We start from the raw sequence: 18,429 nt of genomic DNA on the forward strand, positions 1-18,429 counted from the left end.
ACTACCACTAAAACTGCCTATAAACATTTATTGTCATTCAATATTTCCTTCAGGTAATCCAGTTTACAGAATTGGTACCCATCGATGCCTCTTAATTTCACAATATTACTACCTTAACTTCAATTAACTAGCAACATACTTAAGTAAACTGCAGGCTCAGATGAAACAGAGCTGACTGGAAAGTCCTGCAGTTAAGATTCTTTTGGGGAAGTTTTCCATTGCTATGTCATCCAGTGGGACTTATGCTGCATTCCATAAAACATAATAAAAATAATTTACTTCTATTCAAAAAGGTCACTTAAAATATGTATTAACCCTGACCTATTAAAAAGACACACAAATTAAGACTGTGTTCCTTTAAAGATTTAACCATGTGTTTAACTTTACGTACATACAGTGAGTTGTCCCACTGAAGTCAATGGGACTAGCTATAGGGCTAAAACTCTCATCTGCCTCTGAACTTCAGGGGCGGGCAGGGCCACCGAGAGCAGGTTCGGGCCCCGTAAAAAAAAAAAAATTTCGGGCCCCCCAGCAAGGGCGGACTGGCTAAACAGGGCCAACGAGGGGGAGGGAAGCTGGGCCTGGGACCACCTCCTGGACCACCAGGCCCCGGTAATTTGTACCAGTTTCCTCCCCCTCTCGTCGGCCCTGGGGGCAGGGGAAGGATTTCAAGGATCTTTTAGCTCTTGATCCTGCACAGTCTTACTCTAGTGTAAGTTAGAGTTGCTGAAGAGCAACTGTAACTTACATCAGTGGCATAAGGTTTCTCAGTGACCACATGCCAGAGGAGTATTGGGTGTAGGGGACCTCTGCTCTACCATGTCCCCTATGCTGGGGGATGATGAGTGGCTGGTGCAGGAGGCAGCTAGGCCCCTTCCACCACTGGAGAACTCCCCTCTGCAGATGGAGAATTCTCTGCTAGACATTTCTTGCCAGCGTATATCCACTTTGGAGAGTCCGTTCCAGAGTGTGATTGGTACCTAAAAGAGAGCGCCAACTCTATATTGGCAAAAACATATGGCTTATTCCTTAATCCACACAACTCAAACCTCAAATCACCACTACAACTTAGAAACAAAGAAAAAACTTAATTCAGGTTTTGATGCTTCATAAAAAGAAATACTAAAGAACTAAGACCTTAATTCAGCAAAAGCACTAATGCTAGAATTGTCAAGGTAACTTAAGGGAATTAGGTACCCAACTAAGCTGAAAGTACATCCTTAACTTTAACCAGGTGTTTAAATCCATCCCTATTCAGCACTTTAGCATTTGGTTAAATCCAGCTGACTCTGTAGTAACCTCTTTGACTGGATTTAAGCAGATGCTTATGTGCTTTACTGAATCGGGATCCAAAGTCCTTCAAATCATTGGGCACACTCCCTAAGGAACATCTTAGCCTAGAAGACTTACTTTTCAACTTCTATGACAAATCTCTTTGGAAACTAAATTATTTTTATTATTTAATGCATATTTGTCAATCCTATATTATTATTTGTATTACTGTAAGACCCAGGAGCCACGGTCATGGACCAGGACCCCACTGTGGAAAGCACTGTACAAACATGAAACAAAAAAAACAGTCCCTGCCCCACTGAGTTTACAATCTAAGTCTAAGATAAAAGACAACAGATGGATACAGATAGATGATGGAGTACAAGGAAACAATAAGACAATATGGTCAGCATGGTAGGCTCTGGTCTCAGCACACCAGCAGTCAAACCATTGTCTATGTTTTCATAGGTCTCACGGCAAAGGAGAGAGTTAAGGAGGGTGTTGAAGGAGGATCATGAGGTTTTTTTGTGGATGTTTACAGCGAGCTTGACTCAGGCATGAGAGGCAGCATGGGCGAAAGCACAAATGTGCTTATTTGCAAATTTAACAAGTGGCCAATAGAGGCTAACTTCATGGGTCGATCAGAGGTGGGAGTAGACATTTAGATACTGAATGAGTGATGACAGGTAGGGTGGAGATAGGTCAAGTAAAGGTCTTGACAGTGAAAACAAGAAGCTTCTGTTTGAAACAAAGAAGAGGGAGGTAGTGAAGAGATTCAAAGAGGGGGGACATAAATAAAGTGATGCGCTTGGGAAAGGATTTTGCAGCAGTATTCTAAATGGATATCAGCGGGGAAGACTTTATTTGTCATGGCCAGAAAAAAGGTTGTTGCAGTAACTGAGACAAGACAATGAGAGCCGGGACAAGTTTTAGCTGTGTGGATGGACAGAAAAGTCCACATCTTAGCGAAGTTATTCAGAAAGAAAAAACTGTTACTCAAATTTTCTTAACTGGTGTTTGAGATGTGTTGCATATGTCCATTACACTGTAGGTGTGTTTGTGTCCCATGCACCAGTGCCAGAGAATTTTCCCTATCAATACCCATAGAGTCAACCCCATGAACAGCTGAGCTCCTCGTGCTCCAAAGCGAGGATATAAAGGGCAGAGCTGCCTCACCGTGCCCCTTCTTCAGATCCTTCACACTGGAAGCTGATGGTAGATGCTAGGGCTGTCAAGCGATTAAAAAAATTTATCGCGATTAATTGCACTGTTAAAGAATAATAAAATACCATTTATTTAAATATTTTTGGATGTTTTCTACATTTTAAAATATATTGATTTCAATTACAACACAGAATACATTTACAGTGCTCACTTTATATTTATTTTTGATTATGAATATTTGCACTGTAAAAAAAAGAGGACATGTTTCTATGACGATGACGCTTGTTAAAAAAATAATGCATTAATTAAATTTGTGACTGAACTCCTTGGGCGAGAATTATATGTCCCCTGATCTGTTTTACCTACATTCTGCCATATATTTCATGTTATAGCAGTCTTGGATGATCACCCAGCACATGTTGTTCATTTTAAGAACACTTTCACTGCAGTTTTCACAAAACACAGAGAAGGTACCAATGTGAAATTTCTAAAGATAGTCACAGCACTCGACCCAAGCTTTAAGAATCTGAAGTGCCTTCCAACATCTGAGAGGGATGAAGTGTGGAGCATGCTTTCAGAAGTCTTAAAAGAACACTCCGCTGCGGAAACTACTGAACCCACAGCACCAAAAAAGAAAATCACCTTCTGCTGGTGGCATCTGACTCAGATAATGAAAATGAACATGCGTCAGTCTGCACTGCTTTGGATCATTATTGAACAGAACTCGTCATCAGCATGGACGCATGTCCCCTGGAATGGTGGTTGAAGCATGAAGCGACACATGAATCTTTAGTGCATCTGGCATGTAAATATCTTGCAACGCCGGCTACAACAGTGCCATGCAAACCCCTGTTCTCACTTTCAGGTCACATTGTAAACAAGAAGCGGGCAGCATTATCTCCTGCAAATGTAAACAAACTTGTTTCTCTGAGCGAATGGCTGAACAAGAAGTTGGACTGAGTGGACTTGTAGGCTCTAAAATTTTATTGTTTTATTTTGAATGCAGGTTTTTTTTACATAATTCTACATTGTAAGTTCAACTTTCATGATAAAGATATTGCACTACAGTACTTGTATTAGGTGACTGAAAAATACTATTTCTTTTGTTTACAAATATATGCACTATAAAAATGATAATCAAAAATATACCCTTTGATTTCAATTACAACACCAAATACAATACAATACATGAAAATGTAGAAAAATATCCAAAATATTTAATAAATTTCAATTGGTATTCTACTGTTTAACAGTGCAATTAAAACTGTGATTCATCGTGATTAATTTTTTTGAGTTATTCACAGGAGTTAACTGCGATTAACAGACAGCCCTAGCAGACTTCGATGCATTGGGAAAGGAAGGTAGGTCATGTAATGGAGATATGCAACACATCTTTAAGAACAGGTACAAGAAGATGAGTAACCATTTTTTCTTCAAGTGCTTGCGTATGTCCATTACACTGTAATTGACACCCAAGATGTTATTCCAAGTGGCGGGACTCGGAGTCTCGTCACAGAAGGGAATGTAGGATTGCTTTTCCTACATTTGAATCTTCCTTTGATGCAGTGGACAGTGACTAATGTCTGGTAAATGTATGAACGGAAAACCACATCGCTACCCTGCAGACGTCCTTAATTGGAACATGTGCCACAAACACTGCCAAGGCCAAATGTTGTCTGGTCAAATGTGCTGTGAGCCTGTCTGTAGGCGTGACCGCTTTGATAGCATAACATACTAAAATGCAGCTGGTGATCCATTTTGAGAGTCCCTGAATTGTGGTTCACTGCCCTTTCATACATTCTGCCTAAGAAACAAAGAGCTGGGAAGAAACTCATAAGGGCTTTGTCCCACTGAGGTAAAAAAAAAAAAAAAAACGAGTTCGACAAACATCCAGGGAGTGTAGTCTTCACTTGAACTTGCGTGTATGTGGCTTTGGGAAGAAAACTGGCGGGTGAATAGATTGATTCAGATGGAAATCAGATACCACTTTTGAGAGAAATTTAGGGTGCAGTCTAAGCTGAAGTTTGTCCTTGTAGAAAACTGTGTATGGTGGATCAGTGACCAATGTACTTAGTCCTCCCACTCTCACAGACACTAAGAAAGCTACCTTCAATAATGGTTGTAGAAGTGAACATGATATTAAAGGCTTGAAAATAGAATCCATCAAAGCATACTACACTGGAAGGAGTTGGGTCCCTGTTAGATGGAAAAAGTCTATGTAGACCTTACAGGACTCTGCTCATGATATGATGAATATAAAGTCTTACCATCTGTGCAAGGGTGGAATGCTGAAATGGCTGCAAAACACATCCTAATGGAGCTAATGAAGTTAGACCTGACTTCTTAATTTGCAAGAGACAGTCCAGTATTGTTTGAATATTAGTCTGAGTGGGGAGACGCATTAAGTAACTCCTGTGGAAGATTTTGTGCTGTTAAGAATATTCTGGACTGCCACTGAGCAATGTGCCTCTTCTGCATTCAGCTATTGACATGCAGCACTTCAGGATTTGGGTGCAGCACCCGACAATGGTTCTGTGTTATGAGGCTGGTTATCAGTAGCAGCATGGCTCCTGAGTGGGCAGTTTGTGGAGCTCTGAACAGCAAATCTGTCTTGGCCAGGCTGGAGTTTTAAGGCTCATTCTGTCATGATCTTTCTTGAGCTTGAGAATTATGCTGCGAATCAGCAGTACTGCAGGGAATCAGAGGTGGGTATGCATACAGCAGACTCCTGTCCCATGGAAACAGAGAAGCATCTGATATTGATCCGGGGCTGTCACCTGCTTTGTAATAGAACCAGGGGCACTTCCTGTTCTGCCAAGTCACAAACAAATCCACCAACAGAAAAAACCTTGTGTGGAACAACCAAGCTAGAATGTTTGTGTTGAGAGACGATTTGTGGTCTAAACTGAAAGAGCTGCTCCGATGATCCACTAGACCATTCTGAACCCCCAGCAAGCAAGATGCCCTGAGAGTGTCTGAGCTCCAAATGCACGTTACACAATTTTACTGCTTCCTGACAAAGGCTGTTTGAGCTGGCACCCCCTGGCTTGTTCACATAATACACTACTGTGGCGTTGTCAGTGAGCACTTGGACAGTTTTGCCCTGAATGTGAGGCAGGAACTGCTGATATGCAGGCAAATTTGTGTACAACTCAAGTATGCTTATGTAACCTGGCCTCGTGGGCAACTCATAAACCTTGAGCCTGATAAATGCCCAGATTTGCACCAAGCCCCATGGCTGAAGCATCTGTTATCAAAGTCTTGGTAGGGAAAGGAGGAGAGAAGGGGACTCCCTTGGCTCATTCACTGAGGTGACAACACCTTGTCAGGAACGCATACCAGCTTATCTAGATAGTGAATCTGAGGACAATAAACTGACTTGAGCCATGCCTGCAGTGCTCTGAGGGGGGTCACACATATACATGAAGCCTAAGAGCCTGAAGCAATTCCTCACAGGATGGTCCTTGTGGGATGCTCAGAGATCCCATAGAGTCCGAAATCTGGAAAGAGACAGAAACACCTTGACAGAAGTCAAATCCAGGACTGCCCAATGAATTCTACCTTTGAAAAGACAAATATCAACTTTTCTTTGTTTAATTTCAGGTCCAGGATGTTGAACAGACACAGAGTTTGATGGACCACAACATACACCTGGCATCTGAAGCGGTCCCAAATCAACAAGTTGTCCAGGTAAGGATAACAGTGATGTCTCTTCCATGAAGACAGTCTGTAACTACAGCCATGCATTTCGTAAAGACCCTCGATGCTGACGACAGGCTGAAGGGTAAGACCGTGAACTGGTAATGATCATCTCCTACGACAAACTCAAACTTCCTGTGGTCAGGGATCCTGTAAGTCAAGGGCAGCATACCAGTCTCCCAGATCTACGGAGGGGATAATCATAGCCAAGGATGCCATATAGAATCTTATCTTCCCGATGTATTTGTTGTGCTTTCAAAGGTCTAGGATGGGTCTGAGAGTTCTTTAGTGTGTGCAACACCTCATCTATATTAGGTGAGAACAATGCACATTCCTTCAAGAGGAGTCCTCAATTGTCTGTGGCACCTGCACGGGAATCCCCAAGGACTCCAACCAGGAAGAACAGTACATAGTCACTGCTATAGCCCTGGCTGTGGAATCCGCCACATCCAAAGAAGCCTGAAGAGCTGATTGAGAGACAAAGTGGCTCTCAACAACGAGTGATTGAAATTGTTCTCTGGAATCTTCCAGCAGCTTGCTCACAAACTGAGATATTGCCTCCCAGTTAGAGAAGTCAGACCTCTACAACAGAGCATAGTAAAGCACAGAGCATAGTGATTGACAATATCGAGGTGTGAACGTGTCCTAAAATAAATTTTACTACCAAAAAGGTTGAGCTTTCTGGCATTTTTGTATTTGGGGGTAGCCTTGGCCTGGTCCTGCCAGTTCTTCTCATTCACCACAGCCACTACCAAAGAGCCACGTGTGGGATGTAAATAAAACTGTTCAAACCACTGGGTCAGAACCTGGTATTTACATTCCATTCATTTAGCCATTGGGGAAAAGGAGGAAGGGGTTTGCCAGAGAGTTTTAGCTAGCTGCATAATGTCCTCATTGATAGGCAGGACTACCTTTAATACCACCTCTTGGCAGCTGTGCCAGTGCTGGATGATGGATTTTGTCCTGAAGCAATAGTGACCATGGTAACAATGGACATAACAAGTCCCTGCTATGGCCTAAGCCTCTGGTGTAATGAGTACAGACATGGGTTATTGTCCCGCAATGAGCAGAAATGATTCCTCCATTGCAGCTGGAGAGGTAGCTAATCTCAGTGGTCCCTGGGAAGGCACGGGCATTGATGGCTCAGGTCTTTCTATATGAGCCAGGACCAGGAAGCAGCGAGCCAAAGGGCAGACTCTACCACTAGTAGAACAATCTTCTTGTTGTGTTTTTGAGGCCAGATCTGCTCTGAGTCTTGGACTTCAAAGAAAACAGTCGTGGAGACAGAACTGTCCTGCAGCTCCTGTCTGTGGGCATAGCTGCAGGAGCACTTTGGGAAGGAGTCATCAAAGAACTACCTTTGGGCAACCGAGGAAGTTCCAACACCAGTCTAAGAGCAGTCTTCATGAGGATGTAATGGAGATGTTCCTTCCTCAGCTTCTCTGTCTTAGCCTTGAAATCAGGGCTTTGGAGCAGAGCCTGGAGCTGGAGTGCGGAGCAGCTTTGGAGCAGTAGAGCTCCAGGTTTTTGCCTGGAGCTGGAGCGGAGCCAGAGCATAGCTCCAAAGCCCTGCTTGAAACCACAACAAATAAAGCACTTATCTCTAACATGATCCTTGCCTAAGCACTTGAGACAATGCAAATGAGGGTCTCTGACATATATAGGTTTCTGCAGCCTGAGCAAGGTTAAAAACCCAGGGATCTTGACATAGGCTCCCCTGGTCCCAAGCAGGGACTGGAGGCCCTGCTGACTGGAAAAAAACTATTAAGAACTAAACATTTTTGAAATGAAATAAAAAAATTTAAAAGCATCAAGTGACAAAAAGGAGTACCATTAGGTATTACAGAGTAGACTAAAAGTTTTTAACAGGGAACACAAATGCTCTGACCACCAACCATGGATGGTAAGAAGAAACTGAAGGAGCGGCGGGTTGGCTCCACACTTTATACTCTCGCTTCTAAGAATGAGGAGCTCAGCTGTGAGGGGGGCTGCCCCCATACGTACCACTACTGGAAAAATCTCCAGCACCTGTGCCTGGGACATGCACACACCTACAGTATAATCATCAATATACAAGCACTTGCAGAAGTATCTGCAAGAATTAGACTTAGCTTGGATGTGAGGACCTAGAGAGAGGCTAGAATCAACGATGACACCCAGATTACTGGCCTGAGCAATAGGTAGAATTGTGGTGTTCTCCACCGTGGTCAAGAAAGAAGGTAATGGAGAAGGCTTGGGAGTAAAGTTGCCAACTCTGGTTGGACAAATTCCTAGAGATTTCATAACATGACAATCTTTAATTAAAGATTAATCTTTAATTCCTGGAGACTCCAGGACAATCCTGGAGGGTTGGCAACCCTTGGGGGGATTAAGAGCTCTGTTTTAGCCATATTGAGTATAAACTGATGGCTAGACATCCACGAGGAGATGTCAGTGAGACAGGCTGAGATTTTAGTTTGGATAGACAGAGACAGGTCTGGAGTAGAGACAGAGATCTGTGAGTCACCTGCATAGAGATGGTAGTTTAATTTGTGTTTGCAGATGAGATGTTACTATATTAATTTTAACCCTATTTTAATAATCGAATAATAATTGCAGACTATATATTTTACCTTGCTTGAACATTGCTGGGATCTTCCTTAATCACAGCTGTAAAATCTTGAAGAGCTATAGTCCAAATTGATTTCTCAAAGAAATGTATTCCATGTTTCATAAGTGCATCTGTTCTTTTTGGATTATACTGAAAACACTACATTGAAAAATTTAAGAAGCACATAATATTTGCATAATAGTTATACTTATTTTCCTATAAATTAAAAATCTGAAATGAAAAGGTACCAAAGAATATATACTATTTTTTTTAAAAGTATAAACTATCTTCCATTCTTTTAAACATTTTCCTTGTCCTTTAATTTCCTATGCCATTCTTTTCCCTTCAGCTGTAAAACTGGAACACATAACCAACTAGGTAAGCTTATAAACTGACTCTTAATTTAGCTATGAATCACTGTCCAGGATAAATTACAGAAAATATGTACTAACTCCATCACACGGAATGATTTGTTTGATTAAAAGGATATAAGTTTCTGAAAGCTATGTGCCATATAAATCCAAATATTTGTACACTAACTCCTCACTTAAAGTCGTCCCAGTTAACGTTGTTTCGTTGTTACATTGCTGATCAATTAGAGAACATGCTCGTTTAATGTTGCGCAATGCTGCCTTATAACATCTTTTGGCAGCTGCCTGCTTTGTCCAATGCTTGCAGGAAGAACAGCCCGTTGGAGCTAGCTGGTGGGGCTTGTAACCAGAGTGGACCGGCAGCCCCCCATCAGCTCCCCGCTCCCCTAAGTTCCCTGTGTGGCAGCAGCCTAGCAAGCTATCAATTGCCGGGCAGTTCAGTTGTCCCTCCCCCCACTGCCATGTGCTGCTCCTGCCCTCTGGGAGCCTCCTGATTGCTACGGAGGGAGGGGGAGTGGAAGGGGGCTAATGTCAGGGTTTCCCCCTCCCCCCTGCTCCTGCACCCCACTGAGCCCATCTCCATAGAGCGGGGGGCAGGGGAGAGGGACACGACAGGGCTCAGGACAGAGGCAGCAGCTGCTGTCTCAATTTCCTGATCTACTTAAAAAGGCAGTGTACTTAGAGTGGGGTCAGTGTACTTAAAGGGGCAATGTGCATCTCTCTCTCACACGGTGTGTGTCTCTGTCTTGGTCTGCCATGCTGTCTCCCCTCCCTCCATTCGTGCTGCCTGTAGAGTGTGAGGCTACATTAACAACAATGGGTTAACCCTTGAGGGCTCAGCCAATTGCTAGTTCATCATTTAGCAGTAAGGCATTCCCTGGGAAATATCCCACCCTCTGACTTCACCACCTCAACCAAGCTTCACAATCATCATCACTGTGTACCAGTATTAAAATGTTTGTTTAAAACTTATACTGTGTGTGTATATAATATAGTCTTTTGTCTGGTCAAAAAAATTTCCCTGGAACCTAACCCCCTCCCCCTCCGCCCCCAAACACACACACAACCCATTTACATTAATTCTTATGTGGAAATTAGATTCGCTTAACATCGTTTCGCTTAAAGTCGCATTTTTCAGGAACATAACTACAATGTTAAGTGAGGAGTTACTGTAATTCAGTGATGTTACTATAATAATGTTACACTACAAAAAGGAAAACCTACTTTGGCATAATCATCCATTGCCAATAATAAATCCTCTTCCTCTTCCAACAACTCAGCTCTCCTGAAATAAATGTCATCATCTGTAGGGTTGCATTTCACTGCTAAAGTGCAATTTATGATTGCCAATGCATTATTGCCTTGATTTCTGTAAATTTCAGCCTTTGACAGATATGCATCTAGAACCAATAAAATATAAAATACAACATTTAGCAGCACAAAATATTGACCATTCACCTTCCTTCTGCAGAAAAATAATACAAGCATGAAAGTAAAGCATGACCAATTCTTTTTCACTCCGGGTGATACACTGCAAAAGTACTAGAACTTCAGGTCTGTGCTCAGTCCTCTAACTCCGTAGACCTCCTGACAGATCGCTTGTGTAAGATTTCTCAGTCTTTGCAAACTCAGATTAACGTAAAGCACTTCAAAGTGATCCAAATATTCAAAGCCATTTTAACCTGAGTAAAATAACCTAACTGGCATATTTTGAATGTTTCTTGACAACATTCTAATCTGTAGATTGAGCAAAAAACATCAAATAAAAAAACCTGTGCATGCACAAAAAACTTCCAGCAACTTCAAAATTACTACACCAATTTATTTCAAACACATCATGTTTCCTTAACTCTCCTTAGAATGTATTACTCAAAACAAAGCAAGTTTGAGCAAAATAATCTCAGTCACAAGTTAGTTATGTTTGTGTAAAATTCCTGATTAAAACTTATGGCAGAGTGTTTACACACACACACACACCTCAAAACATTGAACAGATTTTCTGGAACTTTGCAAAAACAATTTGCTTCAGGCAAAGTTCAAGCATGGAAAACTGCAACCTAAAATGAATTTGTCTGTTTAGAGCAGTTAAAAAAGGGAGTTAATAACCAAAATTACATTTTAACTGTAACACACAAGGGGACAAAATTAAGGGTGCATGAACAACCGTAAATTTCTTATTTTGTAACTTTCAGGTGCACCCTAAGTAACATTCTTTTCATGCAGGTTTTATTGTATGCAATCCCTTAGGTTTCTCTTTGTTTTTAATGGAAGATAAAAAATTACAACAATCTCACCTATGGTTGCCAGGTGTCTGGTTTTCAACCAGAAAGTCCAGTTTTAAGGGGACCTGTACAGTCTCCATCAGAAGTACTGACTGGACACCAAAAGTCTGATTACCGCAATTTTCTAACTTCTTCTCCAGGAGGCAGCTGTGACCATGAGGTAAACTCCCCAGAGGGTTCAGCCATCGCCGCTATAGGTCAGGGCGGAGGAATCACCCCCAAAGATAGAGGAGGAGAAGCCATGTACCCACAAGGCTGGGAGGATCGCAGCCACCACACCCAGGAGAAACGTAGGGCAGGTTGGTGAATCTCTTCGGTCGCTCTGACGAGGCATCCCGGAAGGTATGCTGCCTCTCAGGGGCCTGTATCCGAGATGTTACTGAGATTGTCGAGGATCATCCGGCCCTCTTACTTCTACCCCATGCTACTCATCCATGTGGGCACTAATGATACTGCGAGGTATGACCCTTAGCAGATCATGAGTGATTACAGGGCTCTGGGAGCAAGGAGTTGGGAGCACAGGTGGCGTTCTCTTTGATCCTTCCAGTCAAAGGTAGGGGCCCAGGAGGTGAATGCCTGGCTGAGAGGATGATCTTGCCAGGAGGGCTTCTGGTTCCTTGACCATGGGATGCTATCCCAGAAAGAAGAACTGCTAAGCTGAGACGGGGTCCATCTATATAGGAAGGCGAAGAGCCATATTTGGATACAGACTGGCTAACCTCATGAGGAGGGCTTTAAACTAGGTTCGAAGGGGGCAGGTGACCAAACCCCACAGGTAAGTAAAAAACATAGAGACCTGAGAGAAGGGTCGGAATGTGGGGAGGGAGCATGGGCTGTTATAGCAGGGATAAAGGAGAGACAAGACAGAACTCGGAGGGTTAATGAAATCAGTATCTTAGATGTCTGTATACTAATGTGAGAAGTATGGGGAATAAGAAGGAAGAACTCGAAATGCTAGGACAGGCAGGGGGAAAAGGGAGGAAGTGTTGCCTTGTATATTAAAAATGTACACTTGGACTGAGGTTGAGATGGAAATAGGAGACAGACTTGTTGAGCGCCGCCCCCCTCCAGGTGCCGCCGCAAGCACATGCTTGGTAGGCTGGTGCCTGGAGCCGGCCCTGCATCTGTTGGGAAAATAACACAGCAGGGCACAAATTATCCAACAACTTCTTGGAATGTATTGGAGACAATTTTTTATTTCAGAAGATGGAGAAAGCTACTAGGGAAGAGACTGTTCTAGATTTGATTTTGACAAGTAGGGAGGAACTGGTTCAGATTTTGAAAGTGGAAGGCAGCTTGGGTGAAAGTGATCATGAAATGGTAAAGTTCATGATTTTAAGGAATGGTAGGAGGGAGAACAGCAAAATAAAGACAATGGATTTCAAGAAGACAGACTTTAGCAAACCCAAAGAAATTGGTAGATAAGATCCCATGGGAGGCAAGTCTAAGGGGAAAAACAATTGAAGACAGTTGGCAGTTTTGCAAAGAGACATTATTAAGGGCACAAGAGCAAACTATCCCACTGCATAGGAAAGATAGGATGTATGGCAAGAGACCACCCTGGCTTCACCAGAAGATCTTCAATGATCTGAAACTCAAAAAAGAGTCCTATAAAAAGTGGAATCTGGGTCAAATTACAAAGAATGAATATAAACAAATAACACAAGTATGTAGGGACAAAATTAGAAAGGCCAAGGCACAAAATGAAATCAAACTAGCTGGAGACATAAAGGGTAACAAGAAAACACTCTACAAATATATTAGAAGCAAGAGGAAGACCAAGGACAGGGTAGGCCTGTTACTCAATGAGGGGGGAAAAACAGAAAATGTGGAAATAGCAGAGATGCTTAATGACTTCTTCATTTCAGTTTTAACCAAGAAGGTTGGTGAACCTCTAACACAGTGAATGATAGTGAAAATGAGGTAGGATCAGAGGCTAAAATAGGGAAAGAACAAGTTAAAAATTACTTAGACATGTTAGATGTCTTCAAGTCACCAGGGCCTGATGAAATGCATCCTAGAATACTCAAGGAGCTGACTGAGGAAATATCAGAGCCATTAGCAATTATCTTTGAAAAGTCCTGGAATCTCCTGTCTTCCATAAGACTGGCACTATATTTGCCCTTTTCCAATCTATAAAAAGGGAAATAAGGACAATCCAGGGAATTACAGACAGTTTAACTTCTGTACCCAGAAAGATAATGGAGCAAATAATAAAGCAATCAATTTGTAAACATCTAGAAGATAATACGGTGATAAATAACAGTCAGCTTGGATTTGTCAAGAACAAATCATGTCAAACGAATCTGATAGCGTTCTTTGACAGGGTAACAAGCCTCGTGGATAGAGGGGAAGCGATATACCTTGAATTTAATGAAGCTTTTGATACTGCCTCGCATGACCTTTTCATAAACAAACTAGGGAAATGCAACCTAGATGGAGCTACTATAAGGTGGGTGCATAACTGGTTGGAAAACCATTCCCAGAGAGTAGTTATCAGTGGCTCACAGTCATGCTGGAAGCATAACGAGTGGGGTCCTGCAGGGATCAGTTCTGAGTCCCGTTCTGTTCAATATCTTCATCAATGATTTAGATAATGGCATAGAGAGTACATTTATAAAGTTTGCAGAAATACCAAGATGGGAGGGGTTGCAAGTGCTTTGGAGGATAGGATTATAATTCAAAATCAGCTGGACAAACTGGAGAAATGATCTGAAGTAAATAGGATGAAATTCAATAAGGAGAAATGCAAAGTACTCCACTTAGGAAGGAACAATCAGTTGCACACATACAAAATGGGAAATGACTGCCTAGGAAGGAGTACTGCAGAAAGGGATCTGTGAGGGGTCATAGTGGACCACAAGATAAATGTGAGTCAACACTGTAACACTGCTGCAAAAAAGCAAACATCTTTCTGGGATGTGTTAGCAGGAGTGTTGTAAACAAGACACGAGAAGTAATTCTTCCGCTCTACTCCGTGCTGATTAGGGCTCAACTGGAGTATTGTGCCCAGTTCTGGGTGCCACATTTCAGGAAAGATGTGGACAAATTGGAAAAAGTCCAGAGAAGAGCAACTCAAATGATTAAAGGTCTATAAAACATGACCTATGAGGGAAGACTGAAAAAATTGGGTGTGTTTAATCTGGAAAAGATAAGACTGAGAGGGGACATGATAACAGTTTTCAAGTACATAAAAGGTTGTTACAAGGAGGAGGGAGAAAAATTGTTCTTCTAAACCTCTGAGGATAGGACAAGAAGCAATGGGCTTAAATTGCAGCAAGGGAGGTTTAGGTTGGACATTAGGAAAAAATTTCTGTCAGGGTGGTTAAGCACAGGAATAAATTGCCTAGGGAGGTTATGGAATCTCCATCATTGGAGTTTTTTAAGAGCAGGTTAGACAAACACCTATCTAGATAATATTTAGTCCTGCCATGAGTGAGGGGACTGGACTAGATGACCTCTGGAGGTCCCTTCCAGTTCTACGATTCTATGCTTCTGACTTACTCTGAGCATATTTGAACCCTGTACCTTCTGTACCACAGCACAGACTTCTACCATTTGCATTATAAGAATAACATTAGTTAGTGGCAGAAGAAGGCTGCAATCGCAGTTGGTGGGAGGGAACAAGCCACTGGGGCAGCTACTGGAGCCAGGAGATGGTTTTGGGGAGCCTGGTCCACCTCCCTCTCTCTCTCTCCCCCACCCTTTGTGGGAGTTGGGGAGCTCCTGCCCCATGTGGAGCCCCCACAACAGGGAATGAACCTCTGGGACCATTTGCTGATCCAGATAATCACTAGGTGAAGTCTGCCTTATCTCTCTTCCAATTCCCACCCCAGAAGCAGGGAATCTCCTACCCCATATTGTGCCCTGGGAGGACAGTGGATGGGTGGTTGGGGCCACCTGCTGGATTCAGATGGCTAGTTGGGGAAGCCTGTGTTTCTTTGTTCCCCACCAAAGGAGTTGAGGAATTTCCTGCTGCATGTAGTGCCTGGGTCTAGAGGGAAGGCTGGGAGCAGAACACACACACCTCCAACCTCACCCCATGCTGCTGCAGCTGCTTTGGGAGCTCTCAAGCACTTTGAGTAACATCCACTGCAGCTCCTTTCCTTTCATTTCCTTTCCTTTCCTTCCACAAACAAAAAAACCAGGTTGAAAGAACACTTTATAATAGAAATCCTTAGGCAGGGTTGTTACCAGCTTTCCCTGAAATATTAATGGATATAATGTTATGACAATTGTGTATGTATTGAAATAAAACATTTAGTTATTGTTTTAGAAATACTTATTTAGGCTCCAATCTTTCAAAGACTTATACTCATGCAAAACTTTACAAACTACAAGCAATCCTATTGAAGTAAATGGGACTACGCGGTGCATAAAGTTAGGCATGTCCATAAGTCTTTGCAATACTGGGGCCTTATACACTGAAGAAACAGCATTTGTGAGAAAAAACTGTTTTAAAAAAATCAGTCATATTTCAATAGAGACTTACCCGCATTATTTTTGTTCCATTTAATTATAAAATTCAGGTCATCCAAGGCAGCTTGATTTTTTTCTTGAAAGAGGTAAATCAAATGCCTGTGCCAATAAGCATTAAGTAGAAGTGGTTCTAAGCTTATGGCCTACAAAAGAAAATGCAAAATAAATAGTAATTTATTATTTAGATAGTGATAGGAGTTTCTTAAATGAGCTAGGAGCTCCCTGAATACAGAGGATGTCAAAGACTCTGCTCTGCAGAGTATACAGTTCTATACATTTGAAATACAGATCTTATGCAAGTAAAATGTGAAGTCCCAATACTGCAAACACTTATGTGCATATTTAACTTTAAGCACGAGTAACCCTACTGAAGTCACTCGTGTTTCAAACTAAGTACGTGTTTAAATGTATGCAGGATTATCCTGAATTTCAGAAATATTCAGTCTGAAATATATATTAGCCGGAGAAATCATCATAGTTTATCACTTTTTAACTAGTAAAACATACTTGAATTCTAGGGGATAAACACAAAATTCCACATTGCTGACCTGTCTGAAGGTGATAAATAATTGGCATTTCCCAGTTTATAAGAAAATGTCAGTGTTGGCCATATGTGAACTGTATTATTGCTATGAAAAACATTATTGATTCCTTAAAAGAAAGCATTTGACTGTGATCTTACTACATTAATTAGATCTCTTATGCATTTAATTATTCTTATGCATTTTATTCATGGTGCTCATAATATTAAGCTAACATAAGCATAGGGAAAATTTATATGAGTATACAAATCTGCCACTGGTCTGCTAGAGTCTGGACTTGTAAACCTGCCAGACACACGGCAAGGCTCACCTGTTTTCTAAGGCTTTGGAGGATGATAAAGATGGGGAATTAAAAGGATAAACTGAATATCCTGTGCAGGTAATTTTAGACAGTCTAGAAGATATCTAAGAGATTATAGGTGATATTGTGTATTGTAATGTACTGTAAAGAGTAAGAGCTTGTAACAGATACCTATATTATTGTATAAATCAAAATCAAACAAACAAATACATACTTTGCACTTATGTATCACTTTACATGGAAAGTCTGTGGGAAAAGATAGAGTTTCTTAATTATAAAACAGTAACAGTCAAATTTAAAGTTAAAATGTTTTATAAATGTTTACTGGAATCTGGAGACAATAAGTAAATTGGGTCCAGAACAGGCACGTTTTTGGTGGAAGTATCAAAACCAGGTGAAGAGATTTTTACCCACATGCTTTGGATCTATGCATAATGAGAACAGGTGATGTGAAAGATGAGCAATGTGGATATGGAATTTATAATTACTGTACCTTTCTAAAATAAACACTACACCTCTACCCCGATATAATGCGACCCGATATAACATGAATTTGGATATAACGTGGTAAAGCAGCGCTCTGGCGGGGCATGTTTGATATAACACGGTTTCACCTATAACGCAGTAAGATTTTTTGGCTCCCGAGGACAGCGTTATATTGGGGTAGAGGTGTATTACTGATCTGAAGACTATTTCATCAAGAAATGCCTTGGTGATAGGCACCTTAGAAATACCTAAAATAGATAAGTAAATTGAAGGAGCACTGCTTGGATAAATTTGAATTAATGAAGAATAAGATCCCCCAACAAAGACAGACTGAAGGGTAAACCTTTCTCACATTGTAGATCTTGAGAGAGCAGGACAGCACAGATGATTAAAAAACATGTGTAAACAATTTATTTATACTGAGGGGGCTGGGATGAATCATCATCATCATAATCATGATTTAACATTTATATTCCAGTAGTGCTTGGACACCAAGCAGGTTGGGGCCCCTACATGTTAGATGCTGTACAAACATATAGTAAAAGATAAGTATAAATAAATAATTTTTTTTAAGGCCCGGCTTGACAAAGCGCTGGCTGGGATGATTTAGTTGGGAATTGGTCCTGCTTTGAGCAGGGGGTTGGACTAGATGACCTCTTGAGGTCCCTTCCAACCCTGATATTCTATGATTCTATGAAGAACTATGCTATTGGCTGTAAGTGAAGATTTTTGCATTAAATACACCTTCTACCTTCAAGTAATGTACTTTAGATTTTATCTTTTTATTTTTGCTGTTTATAATTTATTTTAATCCTCTTTTTGTTATGCTTAGTTTAGATTGTGTAGTTTCTTGGGTGGAGGTGAAGAGTTTCTCTATGAAGTGGGTACCCTCTAAATTACTTATAGACTTAACAGTCTTCAAAAACAAACATACCAAATACCAATGTTAATTTATAAATATTAATTATTGTAAGAACATTTATTTTAATAATGCATAATAACTATACTACACTTTATAGAAAATAAAGGCTTGATCATCAGCTGTGCCCAAAGTAGTGCTTGGAGCTGCTGGAAACAAAAATAATTTACTGCCAACTTTCTACACTTTCTCTTCCCAGCCAATTCAGAACTTCTCTAGCTTGAGACAGCTATTACGGACTCCAAAGAAACATTATGGTGCTAGAGCACAGCGTATTTTAGCCCTGCATCTCCATTCTCCGAATATGTAACTGGGACCATCCCA

General features: G+C 41.3%; 1 protein-coding gene across 2 annotated transcripts in view; it reads right to left on the bottom strand.

Annotated features, from left to right (window-relative positions):
• The window catches only part of TTC6 (tetratricopeptide repeat domain 6), a 163,091-nt gene that overhangs the window by 52,968 nt on the left and 91,694 nt on the right, over positions 1-18,429 (bottom strand). For both annotated transcript variants that reach the window (XM_034769592.1, XM_034769591.1), the window contains exons 13-15: positions 15,871-16,000; positions 10,321-10,496; positions 8,748-8,884 (exon numbers count right to left, since the gene is read on the bottom strand). In XM_034769592.1, the coding sequence (XP_034625483.1) occupies positions 8,748-8,884; positions 10,321-10,496; positions 15,871-16,000 (443 nt within the window). The remainder of the gene's footprint in view (positions 1-8,747; positions 8,885-10,320; positions 10,497-15,870; positions 16,001-18,429) is intronic.

This window comes from Trachemys scripta, chromosome 4 (assembly GCF_013100865.1).
Source record: "Trachemys scripta elegans isolate TJP31775 chromosome 4, CAS_Tse_1.0, whole genome shotgun sequence".
Classification (NCBI taxonomy): domain Eukaryota; kingdom Metazoa; phylum Chordata; order Testudines; family Emydidae; genus Trachemys; species Trachemys scripta.